The sequence below is a fragment of the Cannabis sativa genome, chromosome 5 (genome assembly GCF_029168945.1).
Source record: "Cannabis sativa cultivar Pink pepper isolate KNU-18-1 chromosome 5, ASM2916894v1, whole genome shotgun sequence".
In the NCBI taxonomy this organism is placed as follows: domain Eukaryota; kingdom Viridiplantae; phylum Streptophyta; class Magnoliopsida; order Rosales; family Cannabaceae; genus Cannabis; species Cannabis sativa.
In genome coordinates this window covers 40,596,162-40,619,954 of record NC_083605.1, presented here as the reverse complement: position 1 = coordinate 40,619,954, position 23,793 = coordinate 40,596,162, and the positions used below count along the sequence as shown (strand labels likewise).

General features: G+C 32.1%; 1 protein-coding gene across 1 annotated transcript; it reads right to left on the bottom strand.

The window, feature by feature from the left end:
• Nucleotides 1-20,526: 20,526 nt before the first annotated feature.
• Nucleotides 20,527-22,096, bottom strand: LOC115717416 (GATA transcription factor 4). The gene is made up of 2 exons (XM_030646389.2): nt 21,423-22,096; nt 20,527-21,311 (listed from the first exon to the last, which is right to left on the bottom strand). The coding sequence occupies exons 1-2, from the start codon at nt 21,636-21,638 to the stop codon at nt 20,691-20,693; spliced, it is 837 nt and encodes a 278-aa protein (XP_030502249.1). The 5' UTR covers nt 21,639-22,096; the 3' UTR covers nt 20,527-20,690.
• Nucleotides 22,097-23,793: the final 1,697 nt, after the last annotated feature.

Genomic DNA, 23,793 nt, shown 5'->3' with positions numbered 1-23,793 from the left:
GGCGTAGTTGAAACTTTTAAAGCTAGACTGGTCGCAAAGGGTTATGCCCAAAGAAAAGGTGTGGACTATGAGGATACTTTTAGTCTACTCGCCATGCTCAAATCCATCAGAATACTTCTCTCCATAGTTGCTGCTTTTGATTACGAAATTGGAAAATGGATGTCAAGACAACTTTCTGTTGGGTTTTGTGCCCTAAATAAAACCCATTACAATTTGATTAGTTATCAACATAGAATTTTGAAGTGATTTATGTTTACATGTATGTTACATGTTTATGGTTTAATATACATATTTAATATATGCACAAAATCAGTTACATCCAGAACATATATTCATTCACAATTACAATATTGTCGATACATTGGAATGTGATTGTGATTATATGATTCAAAAGACTTAGTCCCTGTTCATCAGTATTTTGGATTTACACTGATGTGATAATCAGTGATAAAGTATACTTACACTTGGAGTAAGTGTTATGTTCTTTCCAGAACATTGGTAAAGTATACTAGTTTCGAATGTATGGAGTATACATTGGACTGCACCGATATTGAACTTAGATAAGATATTATAAACTTATCGTTGTATCTTTCAATGTCAATATCAGAAGTTGATCTTAGATTAAGAGAATTTAAATACTGATATGCTCAGGCTCAATCTCAGGAGTGCTATTCATGTTCTTTAATTTATTAGTTAAGCCTACTTTTGGGTCAGGGTGATACGTATATTTTGGGAACATGATAGCATAACTGAGTGGGAGTGCTGAACATAAATATGGAATCTATAGCTTCTACTGGTGTATAGAAGTCAAGTGATGATTCCCTTCGAGCTTAGTTAAATAGAAGTAAATGGATGAGCTCTTGTTTCAGTGACTATATATATTAGATCACTAAAACATCATTTACAGGTAACTAAGTGTTTTAAGGGGCAAAATACATTGAGGGGTGTAAGGTAAATCTGTCCCATCTCGATGTAAATCATCTATATAGAGGATCTTTTCATCACATTAAGATTATAACAATGGTTAAATGAGATAGCATATGGATATCGTGAAACATATAATATGCTCTATATAAGTCTGAGAGTGCAATTCCAAGTTCTAAGAGTGGATTCAACAAGGAATTAATAAGTTAGGAATTTACTTGGTAAATCGGTTCAACTTATTGGAAGCTCAGCAATATAGATCCAAGGTCCCCATTCTAGTTGAGACTATACTGTTTGTAAGACTCTATAATTGATTCATGATTAATCAATTATAATTCTAAAAGTTAGACTATGTCTAATTTGTGAATTCTCACAGTTTAAGGATGAAATTGTAAATAAAAGGGTTTCTAGGTTTAATTATTAATTGATAGACTTTGCATGTCTAATTAATAATTATTTTAAATGACAATATTATTTTAGCTATTAAATAATTAGTTTTGGCATTTAAATGGTTAGAATTGGAAAAATGATTTTTTTGGAGAAATAGAAATAAAATTGAGGAAACTGCAAAATCCAAGAGAGTCCCATATCACACCATGGTCGGCCACCTCTTTGCATGTTTCTCAATTATGATTTTTAATTTTAATTGCCATGTAATTGCTAATCAAAGCCTAGCAATAATAGGAAAGTGGTGGATCACACTAAATAAGACAGTTAATCAATTACACAGTAAAAGAGGAAACTCTTTATTTGGAAAGTTGAGCTCTTCCCTTTTCCTATATATAGTCGCCCCTCTCTTCTCTTTGTAAGGCATCATTATACACGAAATCAAGAGAGAAAAGAGAGAGAAATTTCAAGATCCTTTGTGAGAGATAAGTGCCCACACACAACATACAGTACCTCAATCATAGTTTGGAAGACTGTGAAGGATCACGTCCAATTGAAGGACATTCGGGCTCACATCTTGATTATACTCTGCTATAGACAGGAATCAAGGGTTAGAGATCTGAGTGGAAGGAGGCACTTAATTCCGCTGCCATCACTGTAAGTTATTCTTAACTTTTATGTGTTTTGTTTATCGTTTTAGAAGTTCATATTTAGGTTGTTAAATTAACATACTTGTGAGTAGATCTAAGATCCTGGTAAAATTAATTCCAACAATTGGCACCAGAGCCATGGTAATTGATTTGCTTGCAAGAAATTTGGACTTAAAACGATTGTTTGTGATTTGGATGGTTTCATGGTGTGTCATATTGATGTTTGATTGATGTTTGTGAATTCTGGGAAAAATAATTGATTATCTGTATCTGAAATTATTTTTATTGGATAGTTTGGAAAATTCTAAGCAATTCACTTTTTTACAGATTTCGATTTTGATTTTATTTGAATTAGTTATGAATTTTTGAAAATCGGGAAAAATCGGGGTGGTGATCACCCTACCCACGCGCGCGGAAGGGCTGCTTGGAGCCTCCCACCGCCGAGGAAACTCGGCAGATCACCCTCTCTACTCGCGCGGGTGGTATGCAACGCATACCATCCGTATAGTGTGCAATTTTTCTTCGTTTTCTTCGATTTTTCATGCTATTTCATGGAATTGACTTCCGATTTTTTGTGTAGTTTTGTATATTGATTTTTGTTTTTCAATTTTCAAATCTAATTATCAGAAATAAATTAACTTTAGATAGCAGTGTAATTTGAATTTGAAAATAGGTTAAAATCAAGTATTGCTTACCTCTTTTCTTATTTCTTTTAAATTTTGATTATTTTATCTTATTTTTAAATATAAGGTCAGAAATTAATTTTTTTTTTTATAAAAATATTCTTTTAGTAATTTGATCTTATTTAGAATAAGATTAATATAATCATAGTATTTGAAAAGGGAAAATAAGATATTTTTGTTAATTTTTAAATTTTGTTAATTTTACTTAAATTAAATTGTAAAATCAGAAAAGGGTATGTATTTACCATTTTCTATTTTATTGAATATTTAATTTATTAAATAACATGAAATTTAAAAGGAAAGTTAGAAAATTTATTTTGAAATGATATTTAGGTTACTTAAAACCTAATTTTTCAAAATTGTAGGTTTAATTTTAAATATTATTCTTTAAAAATGATTTTTTTTTATTTTTCGAAATAAAGTTTAATATTTTGAAATTAAATAAATCCTACTTCCAACTATCCAAATCTAACTTCTTGCAGGAGTATGTGTTTTAGATTGTTTGTAAGTTTTCTAAAACCTATTATTGCTTGATCTAAATTCCCATGGTTAACTTGTTGACAGATCCAATGATCTGATTTTAACCAATGGTTCAATTGTCAATAGGTCAAGTAAATAATTTGTAACAGGTAAATTTTTACATTCTTCTTTCATCTATGTATGACCTAGTAACATTATAGGGTCCATCCAAATCTGTGTGCCTGTGTGAGCCTATATGTTTAATTTCTGTTATAGACACATATAGGTTGTTGTTGCTAAATAAAATGTCATAACTTGATAGATTTTATTTAGGCTCATTTAGTTAATGGGCCTATTCAATTAATAACAGTTGTTCATTTTAAGGTTAAATTCCTCTCTTTTGGGCCTTGTGTGAGAGTTGGGAGCCTTAGAAGAGGGTACGACATACTGAACACAGCCCCCCCCTCACATGAACAACCCCAATTGTGAAGGCCCATTTGCCTGATTTGGATAACTGTGCTAGGTTAACTAAATTAGTTTGACCTAATAAAATTGAATAGCAACATAATTAATTTCTTTCTTCGAAATTAATTTAAGAAAAACATAGTTTGTAGAATATTATTTCTAGATAAACTATTTGTATTTTTCTTGTATTTAATTAAATAAAGAATTTTAACTAACTAGATTCTTTCTCAAACTTACATTTATTATTTCATTAAATATTCCTATTTAAGTTATAAATTAGTTGTTACTAATTTTCCTTATTAACTTGATTTTGAATATCTTTTGAATTTAATATTAAGTTGAGGAATACTAGGAATTGGTTATTGAAGATTCTTAAAAGATATTTTTGTTTAAGTTGGCTTTAAACTTAAAATGGAATATCTTTAAATTAGGTAGTCACCACCTAATTTTGATATTTAATTAAATTTTATTTGGAAAATTTTAAGTTGTAAATTATAGATTCTTTCTATAATAACTTAAATCAGATATTTTCCAAATCTTGAAAAGATACTTAGTTAAATTGAGATATTTTCTAGATAGTTATTTCTATATTAATTATTATTTCTAATATAGGAAAATATCATTGATTGTGAAATTAATTGTTTAATAATTAATTTTGGTACAATTCTAGTTAAGAATATTTTTCCTAGTATTAAATTGGAAATTAATAATTAAGCCTTCTTTACACTTAATTATTTATTTCCTAAATTTAATACATTTAATTAAATTGAGAATTAAATATCTAAGTTGATTTTCATAATGATACTTAAATATTTTTATTTTCATGATATTTAGTTAAATAGAAAATTATTTTAAGTTGAGTATTTCCATAACAACTTAAATTTGAATAATTTTCAAAATATATTTTATTTACTTTATTAATCATTTTTCAAAATTGCGTTTGATTACGCAAGATGATTTTGAATTTATCTTGAAAGATAGATTAAAGTTGTAAATTAATTATTTTAATTAATTTTGAATCAACTTAAATCAATGATTTTTTTCATTTAATGATTAATTTAAAATAAAGGAACTAAAATATATTATTAGAAATTGAATTAATTAGTCAAGAAAATCTAGATAGATAGTATTCTTGCTTGAAGTATTTTTTCTAAGTTAAGTTTGATTTATTTTAATGTATTTCGAAAATTGTATATTTTTGGAAATACAATATATATATATTTGTAGAAAATTTTAATTTGAGTTGCAAATTAATTTAAATTAATACAACTTAAATTAAGTAATTTTCTTAATATTTATTAATACTAAGATGAAAATAATTAAATTTATTTTCTTAACCATCTGTGTTTAATTTTATAAATATTAAATTAAATTTTATTTAGAGTTTTATTCTAAATTTAAAATTTAATACATATATATTTAAAATAAATAAATAATAGAAGAAAATACATTTTAAATAATGAGCGTTATTATAATTAAGATATTCGATCTCCATTGTTAGTTTTACATAGCTATTATTTTGGTGAGTAATCCTCCCTAATGGAAGAACGTTCATTAGCAAGTTAGCGCCGTTTAATCTCGAAAGATAAGTATATTTGTAAGTTTTTTATATTAGTATTGATCACCCTAATGGTGGCGACTGTATAAGACTTACAAACGTATGAAACAATGGTGGAAGCTCATGAAATAGGAATGACCTTGACTCTCGCCTAAATGAGACAATGTCGGATTCTCTTTTCGATCGAATAAAAGGCTGCTAGAATGTTTGTCATTTTAGATAAGCTGACAACTCTATTCAATGGATGATAGTTTTGACTCTCGCCTAAACGGGACACTGATATCAGTTTGTTGAAAACCTTGGAAATTATTTAGGATTGTATTTTTTAGTATTTTCTCTAGTCATTCCTACTTGCTATGTGCTAATAATTTCTGAATAAGATTTTGTGTTAAACCATAATTGATATCTATTTATTAGCTTGTAGTATCCTGAATTGCAATGTCGAATCCCATGTTATCACTATTGACTGAAAATAAGCTAAATGGAGCTAACTTCCCAAAATGGGGAGAGAACATTAATATTGCTCTCATAGGTGAAAGTGCCCTGTTTTTGTTGACTGAGCCGTCTCCTGAGCAGCCAGGTGACAATGCAACTAAAGCTGTGAAAGAGAAGTTTGAGTGTTGGCAGAATGCTAACAACAAAGCTCGATACTTCATGCTTTCCAGCATGGTTGACACCTTGAAAACAAGGTTTGCTAACACTGTCACGGGTGCAAAAATCATGACACAGTTAACTGAGCTATACGGTATGCCATCTATCCAGTCTCATTTTGACGCGACTAAGAAATTCATCAATGCACGGATGGAACCCCATCAAAATGTGTGTGATCACCTTCTCCAGATGACAAGTTATTTCCAGGAAGCCCAGAATCATGGTGCTGAAATGGATCAGACTACTCAAGTGAGTCTCATCTTGAATAGTCTGACTCCAGACTTTCTGCCCTATACATCAAATTATGTCATGAATAAGAAGGAACAAGACTTTCATACTTTAGTCAATGACCTTCAGACATATGAAAATTTGGTTGGAGGTCCCAAGAAAAGAGGGAATAAACCTCAGAATTCTGGAAATGGTAATAAGACGAGTAATCCTGAGGCACACGTTGCTTCTACTTCCAAGTCTAATAATAAGAAGAAGTAAAAAAATGCCAAGAAGCGAGCTCAAGCTGCGAAAGCAGCTAAGAACAAAAAGGCTGGAGCCTCTGGTGATACACCAAAAGGAAAGTGTTTCTACTGCAATGAGAAAGGCCATTGGAAATCCCAATGTCCTAAACTTCTTGCAAAGAAACAAGGTATTTCTTTATAAACTAATGTGTTTTAGTGAATAATTATCCTTTTGGATTATTAATTTTGGACTACTAACCTTGTTTATTATTCTTCTTATAGCTCAAGCTTCTTAAACTCGGATGCTATCTTAGCGAGTTGGATCTGAAAGCTGGATTGTGGATGGAGGTCGTCTATGATAAAGAAGAAGCTCATTTAAATTTTTTTGAATTAATTGTTTAATTTTTCAAACAATTTGGATTTCAAGTTTGCGATTTTATTCCCTGTTCGTTTCTCATAATATTGCAAACAATTTGTTTTGGTTTATAATAAAATTTATTTTTAATTGCAATTTATGAGTTGAGCTTCAGTACTTTATCTTATAAATCAATTACCAATTGTTATATTTATTATGTTTGTATGTGTATGTGTTTTTATGATTGATACAAATTCTATAGTTATTTAAACTCCTTACAGAGTTATTACTACATAAACACTAGAAATTATTTCTATGTTTGTGAATAATTGTTAATTCTAAAACAATTATTGAGAATTTGTTTAATAAAAAGATCTTTTGATCTGATAGGGGTGGAGAAAAGTTAAGAATAATATGCAGTTCAACGATCTTTTATATCTAATGAGCTCTGGATTATATTCAACTCCACATACTCTCTATCACACTTAGGGAATCATGATCTTTAAAACCTTTAGGGGTGGATCATAATCTCTATAAACTTAAGGGTGGACTTTATTCCACAGTACTCTTTGTGACACATAATTTTAAACATGGAAATAATATAATAAATTAGCTATTATCGGAATAAATCCTTGATCTTGATTATATGTTCCAGTTTAGATTTACTGTTGTAATAGTTAATGATACCATTAAAGTTCTTTGATAATGTATCACATTACCTTAATTGAGTGGGAGAATATTAAAATTCTTTACCCATCTTCATTTAGTTGACATTTGTGATAAGAACTTCAGAACATCACTGATAAAACAAATCTAACCATTCACATGGATAGAAATAACTTATCAGAATTATGAGAATAAGATAGAAGAATTCTTGCATAGTCTATTCGAATGACTTGAACCAAGATTTCTAATCCTCATAACATTTTATGGTATCTTGATTTGATTGCTTAATCTCTAGCAAGTATTTTACACTTCAAATACTACACTGCTATGTTGTTGACCTAGTCTTAGAGAAACTTACAGTTTCAGACTAAGATAATAAGTCACAACGAGATATCCGTCAAAACAATAGTAAAAGGTTAAAAGTTTCTAACCAAACATCTGCTATTTAGTGGGAGTCATTTGAGATGTAATCAAATGGGGAACATTAGGGGACAATAAAGAAAGATTTATAAAAGTGACCCATATGTTAGATATTAAGGAACTATGCATTAGTTATCCTAATATCCACACCGACTCATAAAGAATTTTGAGATGGTGGTTACTCTGAGGGTGGAGGAATCATTGTAGAAACCCATCTATAATAATTCAAGCTTCATCAGAGAAGATATAACTTTGTAAATTCAAAATTACCGGAAAGTTATATTACTGAAGAAAATTCTACACTGCATTATCTCAATTCTAAATTTTAAAATAAGAGAGATATGTCTTCTGGTTGTTCAGATGTACTTAATGGGCAGAAAGGATTTCAGTATCCCTTGATGAGTAAAGCATATAGTTGAGGAGGTTTCTAAGTTTTATGAACCTGGTTCCAGAAATATGGATGGATTCAAATATACTACACTTGATCAGAGGATCGAGACGAAAGATTGATTGTAATGCACAACTGGTTTTATGTTAGTGCAAGTGGGAGTTTGTTGGGTTTTGTGCCCTAAATAAAACCATTACAATCTGATTAGTTATCAATATAGAATTTTGAAGTGATTTATGTTTACATGTATGTTACATGTTTATGGTTTAATATACATATTTAATATATGCACAAAATCAGTTAAACCCAGAACATATATTCATTCACAATTACAGTATTGTCAATACAGTGGAATGTGATTGTGATTATATGATTCAAAAGACTTAGTCCCTGTTCATCAGTGTTTTGGATTTACACTGATGTGATAATCAGTGATAAAGTATACTTACACTTGGAGTAAGTGTTATGTTCTTTCCAGAACATTGGTAAAGTATACTAGTTTCGAATGTATGTAGTATACATTGGACTGCACCGATACTGAACTTAGATAAGATATTATAAACTTACCGTTGTATCTTTCCAAGTCAATATCAAAAGTTAATGTTAGATTAAGAGAATCTAAATCCTGATATGCTCAGGCTCAATCTCAGGAGTGTTGAAAATTATTTTACCAGGATCTTAGATCTACTCACAAGTATGTTGATTAACACCCTAAATATGAAATTTCTAAAACGATGAAATAAACACATATAATGTTTAGGAAACCTTACATTGGGTGCAGCGGAACAATATGACTCCTTCCGCTCAGATATCTAGCCCTTGATTCCTTTCTGTAGCAGAGCATTATCAATATCTGAACCTGGATCTCTTTCTCTGAATCTTTGATGCTGAAACTCCTTCTTGCTGAAAGTCTTTCTTCACGATCTTCCTCACTATGATTGAGGTATCACTTGCTGTGTCTGGGCACTATTCTCACACTAAAAATTTCGAAATTTAAGAGGGAAGAAAGAGAGAAGGAGTGGTCGGCCAGATAGGGAGAGAGAAGGCTCAGGTTTTTTTGAATCAGAAGTGTCAGAAGAAAAATGTAATTTTCCTGAAGCCTTCACTATCTATTTATAGTATTCCACTAGGGTTACGTTTGAATTATTTGGCATTAAAATAATGAAAATATCAGTTTAAATTGCCTACAAAAGTAGCAGGCCATGCTTAGTGGATTTGGGCCTCATTTTTTGTAATTTTGCAGTTTTACCTTTTCTGCATCTGATTTTCTCAAAAACGCCAATTTTCTAATTCAACCATTTAAATGCCAATTCTAACTATTTAATAACTATAAATAATTATTAAATAATATTGTCATTTATCATATTTATTAATTGAACCATACAAAGTATCATAATTAACAAATATGCCCTAAAACTCTTTCTTTACAATTTTGCCCTTACTTAGTGAAAAATTCACAAATAGACATAGTCTAATTTGAGAATTATAATTGATTAATCAAAACCAATTACATGAGTCTTACAAGCAATATTATCTCAACTAGTGCGGGGACCATCGGTCTATATAACTGAGCTTCCAATAAGTAGATCAAGAATTTATCACTAAAATTCACTAACTTATTAATTCTTCGTTGAATCCACGCATAGAACTTAGAATTGCACTCTCAGTATATAGAATGCTCTATATGGTCCACCATATAGATGCATCATTAGTTATCCATTGTTATAATCCTAATGTGATCAATGATCCTCTATGTGAACGATCTACACTATAAAGGGATTAGATTACCGTTACACCCTACAATGTATTTAATCCTTAAAACACTTGATCCCGTATAAATGATATTTCAGCTTATGTGAAATGAGTACTCCACCATTTATGTTCGTTTGGTCAAGCTCGAAGGAGATCATCCTTTGCTTACTATTCGCCAGATAGAAACTATAGATTCCATGTTTATGCTAGCGCTCCCACTCAATTGCACTACCGTGTTCCCAAAATGTACGTATCACCCTGACCTAAAAGTAGGCTTAACTAACAAATCAAAAAACACGAATAGCCTTTCCAGATTAATCCTAATCATAACAGGATTAAGAACATTTGATCTAGGATCAACTAGGCGATATTGACTTGAATAGATCATACGGTAAGTTTAATAAATCTAAGTCAAAGTTCAATATCGGTCCCTTTCGATGCATAATCCATGCATCCAACCTGAGCTTTACTTTAACCAATGCTCTGGAAAGAACATAGCACTTTTCCAAATGCAAGTAAACTCGGTTGTAGATTATCATATCAGTAAAACCCTGTGTCTGATAAATCTAGGAAAATTTATTCACATAGTCATGTTTACTTTCCAATGTGTTGACGGCACAATAAACAGGATCAAGTATGTGAAAAGGGTTTCAGATGAATGCATACATTATATACATATAATCATGAAATAAATCATGTGAACCATGCAACATTAAATGTTATTTCTGATCTATATGAATAAGTAAATCAGATTATATTGAAATGAGTTTTATTTAGGGCATAAAACCCAACAAGGAGTGTTATTCATGTTCTTTGATTTATTAGTTAAGCCTACTTTTGGGTGAGGGTGATACGTATATTTTGGGAACATGATAGCATAGCTGAGTGGGAGTGCTGAACATAAATATGGAATCTATAGCTTCTACTGGTGTATAGAATGTGATGATTCCCTTCAAGCTTAGTTAAATAGAAGTAAATGGATGAGCTCTTGTTTCAGTGACTATATATATTAGATCACTAAAACATCATTTACAGGTAACTAAGTGTTTTAAGGGGCAAAATACATTGAGGGGTGTAAACGGTAAATTTGTCCTATCTCGATGTAAATCATCTATATAGAGGATCTTTTAATCACATTAAGATTATAACAATGGTTAAATGAGATAGCATATGGATATCGTGAAACATATAATATGCTCTATATAAGTCTGAGAGTGCAATTCCAAGTTCTAAGAGTCGATTCAATAAGGAATTAATAAGTTAGGGATTTACTTGGTAAATCGGTTCAACTTATTGGAAGCTCAGCAATATAGATCCATGGTCCCCATTCTAGTTGAGACTATAATGTTTGTAAGACTCTAAATTGATTCATGATTAATCAATTATAATTCAAAAAGTTAGACTATGTCTAATTTGTAAATTCCCACAGTTTAAGGATGAAATTGTAAATAAAAGGGTTTCTAGGTTTAATTATTAATTGAGAGACTTTGCATGTCTAATTAATAATTATTTTAAATGACAATATTATTTAATAATCTATTTTAGTTATTAAATAATTAGTTTTGGCATTTAAATTGTTAGAATTGGAAAAATGGCATTTTTGGAGAAATAGAAATAAAATTGAGGAAACTACAAAATCCAAGTGAGGCCCATATCATACCATGGCCGGCCACCTCTTTGCATGTTTCCCAATTATTATTTTTTAATTTTAATTTCCATGTAATTGCTAATCAAAGTCTAGCAATAATAGAAAAGTGGTGGATCACACTAAATAAGACAGTTAATCAATTACACAGTAAAAGAGGAAACTGTTTATTTGGAAAGTTGAGCTCTTCCCTTTTCCTATATATAGCCGCCCCTCTCTTCTCTTTGTAAGGCATCATTATACACGAAATTAAGAGAGAAAAGAGAGAGAAATTTCGAGATGCTTTGCGAGAGAGAAGTGCCCACACACAACATACAGTACCTCAATCATAGTTTGGAAGACTGTGAAGGATCACATCCAACTGAAGGACATTCGAGCTCAGATCTTGATTATACTCTGCTACAGACAGGAATCAAGGGTTAGAGATCTGAGTGGAAGGAGACACTTAATTCCGCTGCCATCAATGTAAGTTATTCTTAACTTTTATGTGTTTTGTTTATCGTTTTAGAAGTTCATATTTAGGTTGTCAAATCAACATACTTGTTAGTAGATCTAAGATCCTGGTAAAATTAATTCCAACACTTTCCTTTATGGAATTCTTGAAGAAGTCATCTATATGGAGCAACCAGAAGATTATAAGCTTCCAGTGAAGGAAGAGAAAGTTTGCAAACTCAATAGGTCCATTTATGGACTTAAGGAAGCTTCTTGTTCTTGGAACAAATGGTTTGATGAAATAATCAAAACCTACGGCTTTCACCAAAATGATGATGAACCTTGTGTTTACCAACTCAAGGATAATCAAGTGGTAGTATTCTGGGTCCTTTATGTTGATGAAATTTTGATTATTGGCAACAATATCAAGAAAATGACTAACATCAAGGAATTGCTTGACACTCTATTCTAAATGAAAGACTTGGGGGAAGCTGCTTATGTTCTTGGTATTCAAATCATCAGAAATAGGAAGAACAGATCTCTTGCTCTCTCTCAAACAACTTACATTGATAAGGTGCTAGAGAGATTCACAATGACAAATACCAAAGGGGCAGTGATGCCTTCTAGTCGTGGTCTCCGGTTATCCTGAACAGATAGAGGACATGAAGGACCCAGAATACTACCACTTGATTACACGACAAGAACATGGCTTGAAACATACAGTGGGTCAACATATCCAGTACACAATCACACAACATGGGATGTACCACAGAACATAAAAGATATCCTTGTTCTGCCACCAAACCAGAAAATAAGATTTGGAAGACCAACGAAAAGAAGATTTATAGCTGATTGGGATACAAAAAACAGAATAGGTGCAGCAAATGTGGTCAACATTGTCACAATCTAAAGACATGCAACAATCAACCAATTAAATAGATACAACTGAATTATTTGAATTGTTTAAATCTGTATGAGAATTTTGACAGGATGAAATGTTATATTTGATAGATTGCTACTAATTGGCAAAGTTGAAATATTTTACTAGTAGTTGCAAAATAGTTTCTGGATAGTTTTGACACTTATTAAGAATTTATTACATAAATAATTTCAAAAGAAATAGTTTTAAAGTCAGATATCAGATTTATAAGTTGTATAATGAGAAGAAGAAAAAAGTTGCATAACAATTGGTAATATATTGAGATAAGATGTCAAAAATTAAATGACAAGTATTTTGACTACCAAAAATAGTTTGTACACAGTTGCATAATAATTTTTTTATAGTTGTACGATTAAAAATAAACCAAAAACATTAATTGTAAAATCATAACACTGTTGTTAAAACATAAAAAAATGAACATATTATAATGGTTAAATTAAAATATCCTATAAGTTGATAACCAGTTCCATAATATAAAACGTATAGAGTACCTAAAAACATTTAAAAACCAAAAATTCTCTAAAATGAAAATCAACCAAGAACAATAAAGTTTCCCTTAAAAATGACCCTACTTTTTCAATTTAGAAGCCTTGGAAGACTTGTTTTGCTTCTCATCCTCGCTATCAATACTTTCATCAATTTTCCTTTGACCGTACGAGAAAAAGAGGGCAGCAAGTCGAGTGCGATAAACTTCAATGTCAAAGTCACTAGGGACATCTTTCCCATGGTTGAAGAACTCCGCAAATGCAGCCACAAATGCTCCGCAATCACAATTTCCATAAAAGAAAAACAAAACTGTTAAACAATTATTATATAACATAAAAAAAAAAAAAACTTAAAAACAACAACTCACTTTTTCTGCTGAGATGGAAGACTAGCAATCTCCACAACTCTTAGAGGAGCTTTAGGGTCAAAACCTAAATCAGAAACATGGGACCTATTCTTCCAAAATCAAAGGAGATCAAAAAACAAAGAGAGTAAAAGAGAATAAGCCTTCATTGCATTCCTTGCTGCGAAATTCATTTTGGCGGTCCTCAAAGAATTATAAAGAAATATAATCCCCTCATTCAAATCAAGACGGCCAAAAACCCAATGGCTTTCTTTCCTAAGATTTATGATGAATAGGACATGATCGACTTCATTTCAAGGCTTAGAACACGGAATTCGCAAGCCTCTTATATAATGCGCTATTGGGTGAGTAGCATGGATGTGAGACATCTTTGTTTTAATTGCCTTGGCTTTGCAGAATTTGTAGTATAAGGATTGAATGGAATCATCAAAAAGGCAGTCAGTTGTTGCAAAATTCATTGTAACATCATAAGAATATTTTCCTTTTTTCTTAAGGTAATAGAAGATAGTGTTCATATGCTGAAACAAAACAACAAAGAAACACAAAAGAAAAAGTGAACAAATATTACAAAAACTTAATAACAGTAGCTAAACTTAAAAATAATGCTAAAACAACTATAAAAAAATTTAAAAGGAAAATGAAATATTACCGAGTCATTGATAAACATGTCATAGCAAGACAAACGACAAAAAAACAATATTGAATTCAAGTAATTGGCAAAATAAAATGAAATGCAAACAAATAAAAAATAAAAAACATAATAAAGAAAATAATCACCTAGGACATTTTAGCAATCCTTTGCCCATCCAAGCATCAAACTTTGCCTCAATTTCAGGAGAGACGGGATCAAAAAATGTATCGTTAAGTGTTGGGTTTTGTGTCCTAAATAAAACCCTTTACAATCTGATTAGTTATCAATATAAGAAATTTGAAGTGATTTATGTTTGCATGAATTTTACATGCTAATTGTTTAATATGTTTATTACATTTACACACAAAATCTGTTAAGTCCATATCATATGTTTATTCACAATTACAGTATTGTCAACACAGTGGAATGTGATTGTGATTATATGAATCAAAAGACTAAGTCCCTGTTTCATCAGTGTTTTGGATTTACACTGATGTGATAATCAGCGATGATGTGTACTTACACTTGGAGTAAGTGTTATGTTCGTTCCAGGACATTGGTAAAGTATACTAGTTTCGAATGTATGGAGTATACATTGGACTGGACTGATATTGAACTTAGTTAAGATATTATAAACTTACCGTTATATCTTTCCAAGTCAATATCAGTAGTTGATCTTAAGATTAAAAGAATCTAAATCCTGATATGATTAGGCTCAACTCAGGAGTACTATTCATGTTCTTTGATTTATTAGTTAAGCCTACCTTTGGGTCAGGGTGATACGTATATTTTGGGAACATGATAGTATGATTGAGTGGGAGTGCTGAACATATATATGGAATCCATAGCTTCTACTGGTGTATAGAAGTCATGTGATAATTCCCTTCGAGCTTAGCTAAATAGAAGTAAATGGATGAGCTCTTGTTTAAGTGACTATTTCTTAGATCACTGAACATCATTTACAGGTAGCTAAGTGTTTCAAGGGGCAAAATACGTTGAGGGGTGAAAACGGTAAAATTATCCCATCTGGATGTAATCATCTATATAGAGGATCTTTGATCACAATAAGATTATAAAAATGGTTAAATTAGATAGCATATCTATATCGTGGAACATATAATATGCTCTATATAAGTCTGAGAGTGCAATTCTAAGTTTTAAGGGTGGATTCAACGAGGAATTAATAAGTAGGGATTTACTTAGTAAATTCGGTTCACTTATTGGAAGCTCAGCATATAGATCCATGGTCCCCATTCTAGTTGAGACTATACTGCTTGTAAGACTCAATAATTCATTTGTGATTAATCAATTATAATTCTAAAGTTAGACTATGTCTAATTTGTGAATTTTCACTAAGGAGGGGTGAAATTGTAAGAAAAGAAATTCTAGGTTTATTTATTAATTAAGAGACTCTATATGTCTGATTAATAATTAAATTAAATGAAAATATTATTTAATAATCTATTTTAGTTATTAAATAATTAGTTTTGGCATTTAAAAGGTTAGAATTGGAAAATTGGAGTTTTTGAGAAAATAGAAATAAAAATTGTGAAAACTGCAAAAACAAAGTGAGGCCCAATAAACACCTTGGCCGGCCACTTAAGCAGGTTTTTCAAATTGATATTTTTATTATTTTAATGCCAAATAATTACTAACCTAAACCTAGTAGTTGCCTATAAATAGAAAGTGATGGCTCAGTCAAATAACAAGTTTTCAACAAGTTTTCAAGCCTTCTGTCAGAAAATTACTTTTTCAGAAAAACTGAGCCTTCCACTTCTCTCTCTATAGCCGACCCTATCCCTCTCTCTTTTCCTCTTCTCAATTTCGAACCTTAGTGATAGAGTAGTGCCCACACACAGCAAGTGGTACCTCAATCATAGATTGGAAGACTGTGAAGGATGACACACAAAGAGAAGGACATTCGGGCTCAGATCTTGATAATACTCTGCGACAGAAAGTATAGAAGGGATAGAGATTTGAGTGGAAGGAGACATTATTCCGCAGCAACCAATGTAAGGTTTTCTTAACTTTATATGTGTTTAATTATCGTTTTAGAAAGTTCATATTTAGGGTGTTAAACAACATACTTGTGAGTAGATCTAAGATCCTGGTAAAATAAATTCCAACATTAAGAGCGTAAAGGCCCTTCACATACGTGACAATCTTAAAATCCCTCTCATCTCCTCCAGATTGAGAATCTGAGGACATTACCTCCATTGGAGTGCTGCTCACATCAGCCGACCCAAAATCAACAAAAGGCGATTTTAATGTCGGGGCATGCTTTCTCTTATCCAATAGAGGAGTATAAGTAACAGTGTCATCAACTTATTCATTACAAGCAATGTCATCTGCCTTTTCAACAGCAACATTTGAATTGGAATCTAGAACCTGAAATAGAAAATTTGAAAATCAAAAAAGTAAAAGTTACAAAACTAACATAAAACTGTCAATCAACTAAAAAGAAATTGACATGCTAACACAACCTAACAAATAATATAAACTACACTTACATTGATTTTAGCAACAGCCTCTAAACCAGCCAACACAACTTGCTCATTATCAATTTCAAGCTGGCTTAAACCATTTAAAAAATCATCTCTTTACACCAGACTCTTTGGCCTTAACATTTTCAACATCCTTGGCCCTCTCTTCACTGCCTGTAACAGCCTCAGTTTGAATCACATCAACAGTAGGAACACCACCAACAACCTTATCAACTCTAGAAGCATCACCACCATCTTTACCCAACTCATCACCATCATCAAAACCAGTATCAATATTCTCTTGATCAGGTAATCCTTTGTCATCATCCTCATCAGCATCATCATCATCATCAGAATCTCGGGTGACAAATTCATCAGATGACTTAACCTGTTTAAAAAACAGTATTGCAATTGAAATAAACTAGGAAAAAAACTAACAATAATAGGAGAAAAAATATGAAACAAAAACTGTGAAAATAAATACCTCATCAGAAGGTCGACCACAAATGACATTAACTTTTTCTTGAATATCCTTAATTACAGTCATGACAGACTTGAAATTAAGGTCAACAACACCTAAAGAAATAAAAATCTTCGGCCAAGGATTCTTGGTTGGAAATGACAACCTCCAACTTAGATTTCAACATTTCTATGTCCTCTCAATCAGACTTTTTAGAAGATGAACCACTCTCGAATTTTTGCTTAGTTGTACCACGATTATCAATAGATTCATCTAAAAATAAGACTTCCAATTGCAACTTCAGCCTCTCCTCATCATATGGACAAATGTTCTTAATCTTCAACTGAAAAATAGAAACAAAAAAAAAACTTGAAACAAAAAAAATTAAAAAAAAAAAAAGATTAATAAACTAGCACAAAACAAATATAAAACATTAAAGAAACTGAAAATCACCTTGTTCAACGACAAATCAAAAATCTTACCTTTCAAGTCTCTAAAAGTTGGATTTTTGGTCCCAACATCATCGGTCCAATTCAGATTTCTTGGAATCCTGGATGCAACTCTTTTGCAAAAGGTGCTTACCATCGCAGGACAATATTCTTAAAACCAAACTATGAACACCCAAGGACAGCCCAATGCTCTATACAAACCATCATAGAACTGACCTCCCTTCTCCTCTTTTTTATTTTTCATTTTAATACCATGCTTTATTCTGCCTTTAAAAGAATCAATAATCTTCTCAAACGACTCCCTACCCCAACAATACTCATCCCATCGACCGCTGTCAACGACATCTAAATCAAACCTAGAAACTTCCTTATCTGGAGTATTGCTAAGAAGGAAACATTGGATGAAATACAACACAGAGAGTTTCAAACGTAGGGATTCAAAGCATCCTCTATAGCCTTATCATCAATTGTTTTTATGCCAGGGAAACAAACCTCAGTTAGTTGGTTTGATTCATGGGAAAACAACAGTTTATTGCAATCCCCAAAGCAATGAAGACTAGTAATCAAGTAATACTCCTCTACACTGAACTGTATACAATGACCAGCAACCTTAGCCTAAAATTCTTTGGGATCGGGCTGGTAAACCTCCCTCAAAAGTAGGTTGTGAACAACTTGGGGGTAGAAAATAAAGTCAGGAATATCTAAAAAATGCCCAAACTGGGTCTCGGAACATTGTTAACAAATTCACAGACAAAGTATTCTTAATGTTATTAATAACAGAGAAATTACTCGTACACACTTCGATCTGTACAAATCATTGGGATTGTATTTGTTAACCGAATCTTGCATTTTACAAAGAAAGCAAATATTATGAAATAGCAAAGGCAAGTAGCAAAACTATAATAAAACTTCAAAACAACTTTAAACAAACTAACATACAGGAAAAACTCTTTGAACATCAACATCCATGATAAATCTAATTTTTACCTATTGATGAGATAAAAATTTACAGAAAACAACTAGAAAAAAAACATGTTAAGAAAAACGCATACATCAAGGTGTTTAAACTATTAAAAAACTATGAAAAAACAATTAAAAAATGAGAAATGATCAAATGAAGTAACTGAAATGAAAAACAATAACACATATAGAAAAATAAAAATAGGAAAAAAAAAACAACAATATGAAACAGAAATTAAAACTAAACAAAAGAAAAATGAAAAACCCATAAAAATAACACATAAATCAAATTAATAAAACATAAGCCCTAAAAAACCAAACAAAACAAAAGAAATGTTAAAATGAAAAACCTAAAATAATGAAATCGATAAACACAAAACCCACAAAGGTCGAATACGAAAAAATATCAAAAATGGGGGAAACCTAAAAGAAACAGAAACAAACCTGAGATCGACCAGCACCATCAAGATCATTTTTTTGAGCATTATCATGAGGAATTTTTTCCTGGGCAGCAACCTTTGAGTTCTTCTTTGGAAGAGCTCGCTCCCGTTTCGACAAGGGAGGAGCAAAATCAAAGTCATCTTCCTGAACAACAGGACGTTTGCCCTTGTTCCTATTAGCTAAAGATTTCAACCCCATTTTAGAACTTTTCTTTTGCATAGGGAAATGAGTGGATGAAGAACGAGTAATAGCCATATTTATAAATGGATTAAGAGAAAAAGTAAAAGAAGGAAAACGGTTATGGGAATCGGTTACTTTGAGTTGAAAATAAAATTGAAGAACATAAAGAAGAGGGAAAACGAGTTGGGATCGTGAAGAGGGAAGAGTTCAGCTATGGAGGTTATGATTTTTTTTTTTAAAAAAAAAAACTAAAAAGAAATAGAAAATAATAAGAAAAAGAAGATAAAAATAGAGGGAAATGATGTAATGAAAGATTGATACAAGATATCAATCAACAACGTGTCAGCTGCATTTATTGTGTGTGCATATGGTAAAAATGTAATAAAGTAAAGATGAAAAGTATAAATGTTGCTTTCACCGTGTAGTGATATTTTAGTAATAAAATGTGGATTTTGTATTTTTATTGTAAAAATTGCAAAATAATTAAACCAAACAGAATTGAAGATAAAAGAAATCTAAAATATGTATAGTATTTTTTTTATTTTTTTTTTTTTTTTGAGAAGTTGTAATTGTATTTTTTTTAAGGTTATAGAATATAGTTTGGGATAAGTAGGTTTTTAGAAAATTCATGTTACCGTTCGGGGAGACTATTAAAATATTCAACTTGGTGATCCTAGTTGTTGGTAACTTGTCAGGTTCATTCGATGCACTCAACTCTAAGTAACTTTATGAGTTACCATTGGCCACTCACTATTCGAGTATAATTTATATGAAAAGAATGTGAGTGTGATATCCCAAAACTACAATTTCCTCGCATTGTTATCTAAATTTATGTCTTTGGCCCAGAAAACTCAGATTCACTCACTAAGTCACTAATAACAATGATGATTGACTCCAAACCCTTAGTCCGCACTCTAAAGTCTAAACACTGAAGATAAGTAAAAAAGAGCTAGCTTTAGTTTTATACTATGTCCCATCACCACCCTCTACTGTCTTATAAATACTTATTTTCATGACAATTTTTATACTTTGTAGTGAGAGGGAAGGGAGAGAATATTCGATTTCGCAAATTAACTATCTTCTCTATCACATGTAACTCCACAAAGTCTCAGTCTAATGTATTCTAACCACACCCAAGCCCTTGTCCTCTCTCTCTTTCTCTATCTTTTCCCTGTAAAAAGCTTTCATTGAGCGTTTTAAAGACGAGGGCAATGGGTAGTTGAAAGCATTTAATAACCCAAAACATTCAATCAAAGTTTCTTTCTCTTTACTCGGGAATATTTAATTTAACATATAGAAAAATCCGTCTCACTGAGACCTTGGATGAAAAAGAAAAGTAGTAACAGTAGTCCTAGTAGAAGAAGCAGTAGCAGTAGTCGTAATACACTGGTCGACACGTGTCCCATGACTTAGCATACTTGAAACCCGTGGTGATGAGAGTAAAATTGGCCTCGCTGTTGCTGGTAGTGCTGATCCTGCTCGGCCTGTTGTTGCGGGAGCGGTGGTTGATGTGTCATCTCTTTCTGGCGACGGAGCTCCATTACTTTCCGGTGGGAGTTTGAGTGCTGTGTCAGGACAAATGTCGGGCTCGCTGCGGGTCTGTATTCGGGTACGAGGCGGCCCGACTTGTACCTGACCCCGCAAGCGTTGCAAAGCGTTTTGGGTCCCATTGGACCGGTCCTCCACTGTGGTGTCTTCTCCGATGCACAGTGCGTGCACCTACGCGCCCCTCCCGATACCGTGGAAGAAGGGTTAACGTTCGACCCCGACGCTTCTTCTCTTTTCGATTTTGTTTTAGCAGAGATCGATGAGGATGATTCAAGCTCCTGCGGTGTTGGTTGATTCGATATAGATCCCCAGCTAGTGTTGGCGCCGGTGATCGGAACTCTCGATCGCTTGCTTCTAGCTCTGCCGGCAAATGACGCGTCGTTTGGGTACGTTAGGGCTCCGGGGATCTCTCCAGTGGGTAAATCGTTAAACGAATCGTCCGCAAATCTCGATAACCATTCCAGTTCGGCTACGTCATCACTCTGCTCAAGACCAAATCAAATGGAAACAACAAAAACATATTATATATATTATGATAAACAAATAAAAAAAGAAATGTAATGAGATGAGAGAACTGGTCAAATGAGGATTACAGGGACGCAGAGGTCGCTGGTGAAATCAGGTGGGTTAAAGAAATGAGCTGACGCAGATGTCTGAGGAAGGAGGGGTGGAAGACAATGGTGGTGTTGAGGAACGTCGAAGTTGGAGGAGGAAGAGAAGAACTGTTCGTCGTCGTTGTTTGAAAAGTCGAGAAGGTCGTCAATGCCGAAACAATCTTGCTGGTGGTGGGTTGGTAGTTCATGATCCATTTGCAGTGGCAGGAGTAAAGGGACAGTAGCTAGCTAGCCGAGGCGATCGTGCTTCTCTTTTATCAGTGTAACGACCTCTCACCTATCTCTGGTTTTAGTTTACAGAGAGAGGAGAAGAGGGAAAGAAAAAGAGAGAGAGAGAATGGAGGAATGAAGAAGGAGATGAGGCTATAATGTTATAATTGATTTGCGGGGAAGAAGGGGCAGAGGAACGTGCAGAGAGTGACCAATCCACGCTCACTAGAAGAGAGAGAGAAACAAGAGTGAATATAAAGAGTAGTAAAGTAAAGATGGACTTATTATTAGTGAACGTTTGGTAGAAGGTTAAAAAAATAACTTCATTAATGTGAATAATATGATGTAGGAGGATACGATTGTCTCTAAATTTGTCAAGTTTATTGGTTAATTTGGTAAAATTTTTGTTCATGGAAAAATTCTAATAAAATAAAATAATTATTTCAAATTTACATTTTCAAATTTCAAGTTAATTTTATTTTACTATTTTTTTTTAATTATATGTGTGACCAATGAATTATAAGTCAAGGAATATTTAATGTTTATTGATATTTTTAAAAAATTATTATAATAAGAGCTTAAAAAATAATAAATAACAGTAATAAAGAAGATAGAGATTTTTACGTGGTTCAGGTATTAATTAACCTTAATCCACGAGTCAGTCTATTAGCCATAGAAGGCGTATATGATATTTTTATAGTGCTTATGCAAGAAGCCTAACTATGTATTTTGTGTTTCTCTTGAAGAAGAAGAAAGCTTAGAATAATATTAGCAAAGCTTCGGCTATCTAGGTTATGATACCCCATTCGTATGGAAATAGAAGGGTAATTGTAGGTTGAAGGGCGAGTATGGACATGCCCATGACATGCAAACACTACTACAAAAACTCCTTTTAGAGGCGGTTTTTAAGCTCTTTCAGCGTCGGTTTTCGCGAAATTCGCTACCGACGCTGATCAGGGCGACGCTAAAGGGTTTATATGAACCGACGCCATATGTACCCCTATGGCGTCGGTTATTAGCTGGGAACCGACGCCATAGGGGTACCTATGGCGTCGGTTCCTAGCCAATAACCGACGCCATATGTGGCGTAGCAACCGACGCCATAGGTACGCGAATTTCAGTTTTTTCATTTTTTTAATTTAATTATATAATTTTAATTACATTTTCATTATATATTTATTAATTTATATATTATTTTATTTAATTTAAATTACATATTTATTTTTTAAAATGTAAATTAAATATTATTTAAATTTGGGTAAAATACATAATTTTATTTCATAAAAGTAATTAAATATTACACAAACACTAATGTAAAATTAATTAAAAATATTAATAAGTTAATAAATCTAACTACAAGTTAATCTATAAAAATTACATAATGAAGAAAAATTCTTCGACCTTTCAACCTCAATCGTCACCGTGAATCACCGCCATCAATTGTTCGATCCACTTTCGCGGTAGTGGTAACAATTTTGTTTTTGGATCGTATTGCTTCTTACCCCCAAACTGTTAAAAAAATTAAAAATTTATATTAGTTTATGTATATGTATATTATATATTTGTTATTATAGAATTTATATAATATAATCAATAATTAAAACTTACAGCTTTTTGATCTTGTATGTAACGGCTGGGGTTGGCACGTGCGACGATGTCAGTGATATATTTCAAAACGTAAAAACCGCATTCTTGGCTTTTAGGTTGTCTTGGACAGTTTGCTTGGTTAATTCCTTGCCATGGGCTAAGATACTCATGTGCGTTCCCTATATACATGAATGCCCTGTTTGGGAAAATTATATTAGCATTTCAATTCGTTAGTTAATTTAAATTCGTTACATAAGAAGTCATTAAATTATTACCTTCCGATCATTTGTTCTATTACTTCGGGAATTGGGCGGCCACTTAAAGGGTTTAAATGGATAATTTTCCTTGGCGTAACCACCACTAGCGTCCAATGCATCCTAGAAAATTATATTGGAATATAAGTAAGATAGTATAAAAATAATTTGAAGACATAATATAGAAATGAACAATTAGCACTAAAGAATTTAATAAACTTTACCGGATATTCCAAGGAATAAAGAACATTTGGTGGTTGTTGTTCATTAATGATAACCAATTAGCCAATCATCTTGCT